The sequence below is a fragment of the Mus caroli genome, chromosome 15 (genome assembly GCF_900094665.2).
Source record: "Mus caroli chromosome 15, CAROLI_EIJ_v1.1, whole genome shotgun sequence".
Taxonomy (NCBI): Eukaryota; Metazoa; Chordata; class Mammalia; order Rodentia; family Muridae; genus Mus; species Mus caroli.
In genome coordinates, this window is record NC_034584.1 from 78,399,346 (window position 1) to 78,409,644 (window position 10,299).

Here is a 10,299-nt window from a genome sequence, read left to right on the forward strand (position 1 = left end):
TGGACCATTTGGAATCCTTGCTAGGAGTCCACGTGGTGATCTCATTTATACCCATTTCACCTATGAAAATACAGAGATTCCAAGAAGCGAAACAATTGGCCTGAGGTTCTCCATTGGTCCCATGAGGTGGGTGTGTGTGGACCCAGGTACAGTTCTGAGACAGCAGCTTTCAGCCCTGCAAGTTTGCTGGAGTCTGACCAGGAGGTGTGTGTGTGTGTGTGTGTGTGTGTGTGTGTGTGTGTGTGTGTGTGTGTGTTTGGGAGTGAGGGGTTAAATTAACTGCAAATAAGCATGTGTGCTGCATGACTGCATTGCCTGGCCCCCTGTGGTGGGGAGGGGCTAGTGGGAAGACAGACAGACCATGGGGCCATGAGGGGCAGGTGGTTGGCTGGTTGGGTGGACTATCAGGAGGGTGTGCAGATGAGTGGGTAAGTGTGTGGGTAGGTAGGTAGTTGGGTGGGCAGGTAGGTGGGCAGGCGGGTGGGTATTAGGTGAGCAAGTAGGTGGGCTGGTGGGCAGATAGGAGGGTGGACAAGTGGGTGAGTATTGGGTGAGCAGGTAAGTGGGCTGGCAAGTAGGCAGGCCAATGGCTACTTCTGCTGGGACCTTGAATGCTAGGAACAACCTTGGTGCTATTATAAGAGAAAGGACAGAGACCTTAAGCCTAGCATGTACCAGGACAATCCATCAGGTCTCTTCAGCCTTCAGGAAAGGGCTAGGATAGCAGGAACCCAGGCTGAGTTCAGATCACTGCTGCCCCAAGCCACAGAGAACTTTTTATGGGGCTACTTGGAACCCTAGACTACCTGTTGGTTTAGGGGACCCTTGGAGTCCCTCCAGGAATGGATGAGGCCAGGAAGCCACACTCTCCAGCTGGTGACACACCCAACCTGAGCCAGGTGTCTCAGGAATCTCAGGAGGCAGATGTCCCAGTCGGGAAGGGACCTAAATTTCCAGGCCCTGGGTTCAGACATCAGCCACGCTGAATTCTGCTGTCATTCTCCCTGGGCCTCGGTTTCTTGGATTGGCCTGAGGGCACTCACTGTGGGGCTGCTGGAAAGAGTCAGCAACCCTGTCCACCGGAGCCATGAAGCTCTGCTGCCTCAGCCTGCTGTGCACTCTGTGGTTCATTCACTGAGCTGACCTTCATTGGGGTGGGGGGAGCTTCAATACCCCACCCTCACCCTGGGACACAGGCCATCCACTCAGAGTGTGCCTACCACGAGCTAGGTGTTTGTTCTCAGTGCCGGAGCTCTGTAGAGTCCAGCTTTGCAGGGTTCCTTTCCAGGGAGACAGACAGACAGACAGACAGCAAACAGGAAACCAGACATAGTGCCAGGTTGCGATAACACATCAAAGGGACCAAAAGTGCATGCAGGGAGTTCTGTGTGATGGTGTCAGGGTACAGAGGAGATGGAGGGGAGGGGTAAGGACAGTCTGTCTGGGAGGAGCCTCTGAGCTCGGATCCTTCCTTCCTTAGGAAGGGAGCTAGCCCCACAGGTTACTTAGGTGAAGTGCTTTGCTAGGTTGGGAGCAAGCGGCAGCTGAGGCCCTGGGGCAGCAAGGCTTTGTGAGCAAGTGAAGAAGATCTTGATTCCATTAGCTGGTTTTGGTTCTGTTTTCAAAGGGCCACTCTGCTGCCAGGCACAAAGAACAGGGAGAGGAAGACAGGTAGGAGGTTCTTGCCTCAGTGTGGTCAAGATGGAGATGGCCAGCCAGCCAAGCATTCTTCCAGTCTGGCTAGAGTCAGAGCACCTGCCTTCAAGTGCTGACCGCCGACTTGCAGGCTGACCCAGGGCCGGTTACCAAACTGCTATGTGCCTCAGTTTCCCTGTCTACAGACATAAGTGGCAGAGTGTTGGGTAGGGAACTCAGTAGAAATGGCCGTGCAGATCTTTGGAACACCCTCTCCTGGAAGAGGGGTGGGGGGGACAGAAAAGTCACAAGACCAGGAGGTGACAGAACAGTGACTATCTTGTTGCTGGGGAGAGGGAACTCTTCAGTACAGCTGACTAGGAGGTGCCCAGCGGAGTCCAGGAAGCTTTGGGAGCCACCACAATATAGGAGTGGGCTTTTGTTGCGGCTCCCTGAGCACCCCGGGCTTCAGCTCTGCCATTGGCACGTGGCCCGAGCCTCAGTTTCCCCATCCGTGAAGTGAGGACAATTTAACCTTTGGGACCCTAATAAGATAGATATCAAGCCTAGTGATGCTGGGAGGAGTGTAATGTGTGTGTGTGTGTGTGTACGCGTGTGTGTGCGTGTGTGCGTGTGCGTTCTCACGCACACATATCACCCCCTACATATGTGCCAATGACTACTAGGACAAGGATGGGGTGGCCAACATGACAACTGACCCCTCTCCACCTGTCACAGGACAGGCAGGATGCAGAGGCAGATAAGCTGAGTTTCATGAAGGGCACCAGCAGCTCCCTCCAGATGCCCCTGGGGACCTGGGCTGGAGGTGACCATGCTCAGCCAGATCCTGCACTGCACCTTGCGCACTGGCTGACCGGCTACACCGTCAGAACAAAGCCACTGAGCATCTTCTAGGAGCCAAAGGCAGCCCTGTCATGGGCTGAGAGCCTGGCACCACCAGAAACCACGGGCAAACAAGCTGCTGGGACCATCAGCAGAAGACAGGGCACAGAGAGGAAGCCTGGGGAGGGGGCTGATCTGGGGACAGTGGCCACTGTCATCTGCAGCCAAGGAGGAGGCTGGAGCACTTCTGCCTGAGGAAGGCAGGGCCTGGGGAGGGTAAGTAAAGAGAGATTCAAGATGTGGAGGGCACCGAGGCTGCAGGGAACAGAGAAGTCTCAGTTATCTGAACAGAGATGGGGTCTGAGAATCTGAACAAAAGTTCCTCTGTAAAACTCAATGAAATCACCCGGGCTCCACTACCCTCTAACTCAGTTAGAGATACAGAGCTGGCTGAAGCTTCGTAGGCCTGGTGGCTTAATTTGGCACCTGGTTTTGCCTTCAGCTAGACAGTCATATTGCTTAAGAGGGAGATGGATGGAGTAATGAACAGAGAGACGATTCACAGGATCTGAGGGGCCGAGGCTGTGCCACAGCCCCTGGGGTCTTCAGTATTGATGTAGAAGTGGCAACTTAGGGGCCACTCAGGGCGCTTGTCACTTATCAAGCCCCAGCAGATGGTATAGCTTTTCTGTTTCCCCTATAGCAGGGCAGGGGTACCCTAGAGCCTGGGCAGCCAAGACCTCCCATAACTGCCTGGATCCTCATCTTGCAGGAGCCTTTGACCTACCCTGCTCAGCTGGTCATGTGACCTTGAGCCTCCCAAAGTGACAACACAGGAGCCTGCCACCATCACCCTCTTGGTGACCTGGCTCCTCTGCTAGAGGTCGTGTGCCCTAGAAGCCAGAGAAGCCACAGGCTGAACTCAGAAGACGGCCTCCAAAGTCCTGCATCCTGCCCCTCTAGTCTCCCAGGGGACCCTGGGGTGGCAAAGGAGGAGGTCCCATGTGGCTGCCCAACCCTCTCCCCTTGTTTCTCCTGAGGAAAAAAACCCTGAAGCCTCAGGCAAAGTCACAGCATATCCAAGGACAGAAAGTGACCGGGAGGTGGTGTGTGAATGTGGCCAGTGGCTAGAACATTCCCTCCACACGTGGAACTCTGAGCTATGGTTTGAATGGGCAAGCGGGTGGCCTCAGGCACAACTCCCCAAGTCTGAAGAGGAAACCATGAGGACAGGGACGGCTGAGCTCCACAGTATGTGTGCCCCACGCATCCAGACAGACATCTGCTCTCAGACTCCATAAACTCTAGCTTCTGTACAGTTCCAAGCTCTGGGCACGCCCCTGCCACCTCCTCTATGCCTGTATCCCAGAGGTGCAGCATGGCACCTGGCATACAGTAGGTGCGTAATCTGTCCATGTTGGTGAAAACCAGTGTGGGGGAGGGGGAACACTGAGACAGACACAGAGATCCTAGCTGGTAACCCCGGATATCAGGAGCAGAGGTGAGGTCGTAGTACATCTCCAGGCACTGTGGGCCTCCAGACAGGTACACACTCCAGCTGTGAGTATAGAACACTGATAACCTTTAATGCCCTCCTGGGCAATAGGCAGGGACCCCAAAGGAAAGGACGGAGGAGGCCCATTCCAACTAAAACTAGGGTGCCCTTAGGCACCCCACCAGGCCCTCTTGGCCAGTGGGCTCTGAGTATTCTCTGACACAGACATGGGATGTATACTTTGGGGACCCTCACCATTAGGTACAGTAAACAGACTGCTCACTCTCCAGCTTTCCTTGGGTCTGGGTCTTGCTCTCCACCTGAATGGTGGCTCTCTTCACCTTCACCTCCCACCACAGTAGTCAGCCCAGAGCTCATCTGAGCTCAACCAAGGAAAGACAGACAGTGACTGTCTCCTGCATGATAGACAGGCAGTTCCTCGTTTGGTAAGTGCATCTGATTAATTATTCACGCCATTCATTATTGAAAAGGTCGATACCTGGGAGCTGCTCTGGCAGTGGCTAACAAGCTCGCCAGTGCCTCCCAGGAGAAGCAACAGAGGTGCACTGTGTGCCTATTATGCGCTGGACAGTCCCAGAATAACCCAAGGACAGTACACCACGGTGGCTTCTCACAGGGATTGGAAGGTCTAAGGGTGATATAACAAAACTCTGTTATATCAGCAAGTGCTGGCCAGTCCCCTTCAGAGCCTAGTGGTCACTGTGCTAGAAGGGTGCAAGTCACCAGCAAGAGGGCTCAAGATGATCTTGCAGGACTCTGGGCTGTGACCACCCCCCAGGGATGCTGTGTTCAGAATCTGAGTACTACAGCTACCACCTAGGCCCCAGACCCTGACCACCCATGACCCTAAGCCAAAGCCATGCTTATCTCTGTTCTTGGGCTAGCTGACCTCATGAGACACCTGCTTTGAAAGTCCTCAGTTCTGGGCAGCAGTGCTGCCACGCCCTACCACCAACATCCTACCGGAGTAGGGCAGAGATGACAGCTGCCCAGATGGGACCAGACCCAGCCACCCCCAAAGCCAAGCCTTTGTTATGTCACCTCCCTTGCCACCATCCTCCTCTCTCATGATGGGACAGCCTGCCTGAGTCACCTCCAGGTATGTATGACAAAGGAACTAAAGGATAGATTTAGATTCATTTCCTGACCTCTTCTCCCCATCACCGTTAAGCTTTCTTTCCTTTGACAGAAACTTGAAAAGCCATCCAACTTCCCCCTTTTTGCCTTGGCCACTAGGAAACTCAAGCGACGACCTGTCTTTTCTGGTTTCTCCCCTAGACACATATGTGCTGCCACACGCCATATGTGGCTTTAAAGTCCTCCTTGGCGAACAGGAAGGACAGCAAATAGCCAGGTCACCTGTGGTCGGACCTCAGCAGCAGTGATAAAGAGTACAGTCCACCCAGGCTGCTCTCGCAAACACTTACCAGGCGGATGAGCTCTGGAAGGTCATCAGGGGTGGGCTGTGTGTGTCTCCCCGCAGTGTGTGCACGGCCTGGGGGGCTTGCGGCAGGGTACCAGGGGGAGGCTGCGGCTGTGGGGCCGGCTGTCCTGGCCGAGGGGCTCGAGCAGGGTTCCCCCACCGCCGGGGGTCCTGTTTCATCCACCGTCCCTGGATCCCCCACCGAGTGAGGTAAACCTTGCAAATATCGTAGTTCATGGCGGAATAATAGAGCAGATCCAGGACCAGCAGCGTGAGCACGAAGAAGCCGTAAATCCACACTCCCAGAAGCGCAGTGTAGTTGCTGGGGAAAGAGAAGCAGAGACTGAGCCACACTCCCAGAAGCCCCGGCCCTGTCTACCAGCATCCATCACAGGCTAGCAAACACATACTTCCAGCACTAGGCTCCACCCCTACCTGCCCTGTCCCTTGCACTCCATTGGCCACTGCCCTGGACCTGCCCTGTGCTCTAGGCTAGACTCCCTGGGTCCTTCCCTAACAGGCACTCTGCAAGAGCTCTGACTTTGCTAAACTGACTATTGGAGCCCTACCCCACCCCACCTTTCCCTGTATTTGCCAGGCTCCCTGCTGGCTTTGTGCTTACCACAACTGCCCCTGGGACACTCCTGTTCCATCCCTCCTGGCCTCACTCCTAAGGGCAGATGCCACAGACCTGGCTTTGAGGGAACAGAAAACCAAGTCATACCCCACGTGCCTCAAAACCCCGTGAGAGCCTTCAGAGCCTCTGCAGAATTCCCTACTCCCACCTCAGCTCAGTCCCCGCCCTCGCTAAAGTCTTTTCCTTCTGACCACAGAGAAATCTTAATCTCCATAACTTTTTTTTTATTATTTATTTTTTTAAACATAAGGCCTTCTGTTGCCCAGGCTGGCCTCGAGCTTGCTATGTAAGCCAAAGATAACCTTGAATTTCTGGTTCTCCTGCCTCCACTTCCAGAGCGTTGGGGTGACAAGTGTTTGGTTTGTAGGTGATGGGAATAGGGCTTGGGGCTTTGTTGTGCTGGGAAATCACCCTACAAGCCACAGCCGCATCCCTGGCCATTCCATCACCCCTCTGCTCCCCCCACAGAGGCTGCAGTCTCCTGGCAGAGGTGGCAAGAGTCCTTAGGATTTAATACTTCAAACGCTCCCAACCCATAGCAAGCTTGCTTCTTTCTTTACATGTTGCTGGGCACTGAAGCACACAACTGGCCACCCCCTGTCCAGTGCCTCCACACAGACCAAACCCTCTGCCAGGTAGCCTTTCCCATGTCCCCACCTCCTTCCACTCTGTCCCACTGTTTGGGGTACCCTCATTTGAGACTGCTCCAATCCCCCAAGTCTTCATGAAGCCTAGCCTCTCCTTTGGCCTCTATCACTTGGCATATCTGTGCCCCTGATGTTCCCACCCCAGATTGGGGTCTTAGTCCCCTAGGGTGGACTGCCTCTAGGTTTGACACCACAGCTGGGTTGCTGCCTGGAACTTGCCAAGGCCTGGGCCGTTTCAAGGGACTAGTTTATTAACTGCTCAAGTGACACCCACTTCAGTCTGTTCCCTGCCATGGGCATCTGCTTGAGTGGGCATGGGCCAGCCAGGGTGTTGAGAAGAGGCTACTGACCAGCCTAGAAGAGGCAAGCAGGAAACCTCCACTCCAGAAGGCCCTGGAGTTCCTGCTAGTCTGCGCTGGGAATGGAGCTTGGCCTGATCTCCTGGGTCTGCTTCCCTGCGTGGTCTATGAGAAACCCCATCCATCTCCAGGTCTTAAGTCTCTCCTCGACTTCCGAGGCTGACCCCTAGTTCCAGCTGTGGCCTCTGGTGGTGAGATGGTGGCTATTCCCTGCCCAGCCCTGCCAGGACAGAAGCAGAGTCAATAAGTCCACTTCCTCTCTCTATTCAGGAGAATGTGTCTCAGCTGGCCAATTTCTAGGACGGAAGACTTCTCTTGGGAGTCGGGGCAGTGGGAGTTTGCGGAGGTATGGCTGTTGGTAAGGCTCTGCCGTGCTGTGCACACGGAGCTTGACAGCCTCAAGAGAGGTGCTTAGAACTCAGTACCAGTCAGTACTTGGGCTCAGTACCCAGCAAATCCTAAACAGGGAAGTCTCAGCTTCTTTCTGCAACTCCATCTCTTTGCCGACTACTGCCACACAAAGGTGTGAATGACTGACAGCCAGCAATGAGCCTTTTATTAATGGACACTAGCTTTGCCTGGAAGTGTCAGGGCACAGCAGAGAATTCATGCCAGAGGAAAAGGGCCAAGAGCCCAACTCACTTACAGGCTGAAGTCTCATGGGAGACAGATGTCTAGGTGGGCTCTGGTCCCAGGCACCCATCTCTCCCCAGATTTCTCTCTCTCTTGCAGCCCCCATGTCAGGGCTCTGAAAACCAGGCTGTTCCTGGTGGTTCCCATGGCAGCAGCCTGGGGGCTGAGGAGGCGGGGAGGGAACAGGGCCTCTCTCTCCAGATGCTGTTTGGCATCCAGAGCAGGAGGGGTGGTGGCCCTGCCTGGAGCTAGAAACACTCCAAAAAGCCAGCGCAGGACAAGGGGCAGCTAAAGGTCCCCTCTGCTCTGCACAGTGCTAAGATGGAAGGAAACAGACCTGTGGTGTCTAAGGTGGAAATTGGGCAGGGAGCGGGATCTCTGGGAGACCAAAGTCTTCTCTAAGATTCCCCAGCCATGACAGCAGAATGGGGATTTGAATTCCTCAGAGCACCTTGGCTAAGTGCAATATAAGCAGTTCCAAGGGGTACCACATAAGACTTAGAAACCTAGCCCCATGCTGTGATGCACCCCTGCTGAGCCAACTCCCTGCCTCCTGTGCACCAGGCACAGGAAGCCTTCTTGAACTTCATATGGGTCACAATGTCACTGGGTCCCTGAGATCACCCTGTGGCCTATTTTCATTTGCAAGACTCTAGGTAGTCCCATGATACTGTGGACTCCCCCAAAGCAGTTTGGGATCCACCTTGTCCTTGCATGTCAAACACACCTGTGTGGTACTGTCCCAGTGAGAACTGGGGATTGGCGGGACACAGGTGCTGTGATACCAACCAGCACTGGCCGGGTGTTATAGTTGTGTGACTAGCACACTAGTGATGAACAGGGACACTTTCAGTTCTGACCCTGTGCCGCACACTCTGAGCTCAGAGTGGCGACCCCACTTCCCAGATGAGCCCCATATGGGCAGCCACAGGGTGTCACTCACAGTGACTAAGCCATCCCTGTTTCACAGATTTGGAAACTGAGGCTCATCTCCCTAAGACTATGGAAAATGAATTTGTGAAGAGCTGAAATTGGAGCGCAGTGGCTCCCACCTGCTTGGCCAGCATCTCCGTTGTCATGCTGACAAGGCCGCTTCCACAGTATGGTCTGTGATTCCCGCTTTGTGAATGAAGTCTGCACAGAGCTATTCCCATTTCCACCAACCCAACTCAACCGGCAAGGCAGTACTGCTTCAGCCAGGGTCTCCCTGCTCTAACTGATGGGCTGGACCAATGCTCCCATGACTTCCCGGTAGGGGGATGGGGACTTCCATTCCAGGCCAGGAGTTTGGAGCTAGGTCCCTACAACCTCAGAGTGTGCTAAGTCCTGGGAAATCCCAAGGTCAAATCTAAAACAGACACTAGAGAGGCATCCCCAGCTTCTCTACTGTTATCCTGGCTCCACCACGAGGCCAGGACTACAGACCTCTCCATGACAGCTTGCAGCCCCCCAGGCCACACTCTCCAAGGTCTGCCAGCTGTAAGGATTTGAGGTTTTAATTTTTAAAATGCCATTTAAAATATGCAATCTGGAAATTAACTGCACTCAGATGCCGGGCCTTGGCCACGCCTGCGTGGAGGGCGAAGATAAAAGACAGATGCTGCGGTGGGGCTTCTGTGACCAGCCCAGTCTCAGACAGTGGCAGGCGCCATGTGCAGGTCTGTGTGAGTCAGCTTCCTTGGGGTTTCCAAAGCGATAATAGAACCTTCCCACTGGAGGACTCGAAATGTGTCTGCAGAGCAGAGAAGCCATTAGCAGACAGCTGCAGCCTGGCCTGGACTGGGATGGAAATCCCCAGAAGTCATGGGAGCAGTGGTCCAGCCCAGCAGTCAGAGCAGGAAGACCCTGGCTGCTTAAGTCCTGCCCTGCTGGTTGGGTTGGGCTGGTGGAAATGGGAACAGTCCAGTGCAGACTTCATCCGTAAAGTGGTAACACAGAACATACTGTGGAAGCGACCCTGTCAGCCTGACAATGGAGACTCGGGCTCAGCAGGTGGGAGCCACTGGAACCTAAATTCAGCTCTTTAAAATTCACTTTCCATTAGTCTTAGGGAGATGAGCCTCAGTTTCTGTCTTGAAGTAGAAGTGAGTACAAGACTCACTTTCGGGGTGTAATTGTGTGTGAGGCTTTGAAAACTGGCAAGAAGTCCAGAAAAGAGGGGGAGGGGCAGGGACTGCAGTTCAGCTTGTAGAGGTTTTGTTTGTTTGTTTGTTTGTTTTGTTTTGATTGTTTTTTGTTTGTTTTCTGGTTCATGAAGCCCTAGGTTTTTTCCACAGTACTGCATAAAAGATGGTGACACATGCCTCTAATCTCAACTTTTGGAAGGTAGAGGCAGGACGATTAGGCCTTCAAAGTCATCCTTGGCCAAATAGAGAGTTGGTAGCTAGCCTGGGCTACATGGGACTCCGTCACAAACAGAACAGATGAGAAGAAATCAGTGAGGGCAGGCTCATGTGAAGCACACCTGTGATCACAGAGGAAGCCAGGTGTGGTGGTGCACACCTGTGATCACAGAGGAAGCCAGGTGTGGTGGTGCACACCTGTGATCACAGAGGAAGCCAGGTATGGTGGTGCACACCTGTGATCACAGAGGAAGCCAGGTGTGG

General features: G+C 54.0%; 1 protein-coding gene across 4 annotated transcripts in view; it reads right to left on the reverse strand.

Annotated features, from left to right (window-relative positions):
* Positions 1-10,299, reverse strand: part of Shisal1 (shisa like 1) — a 118,788-nt gene that overhangs the window by 21,657 nt on the left and 86,832 nt on the right. For all 4 annotated transcript variants that reach the window (XM_029470168.1, XM_029470170.1, XM_029470169.1 and 1 more), the window contains exon 4: positions 5,422-5,739. In XM_029470168.1, the coding sequence (XP_029326028.1) occupies positions 5,422-5,739 (318 nt within the window). The remainder of the gene's footprint in view (positions 1-5,421; positions 5,740-10,299) is intronic.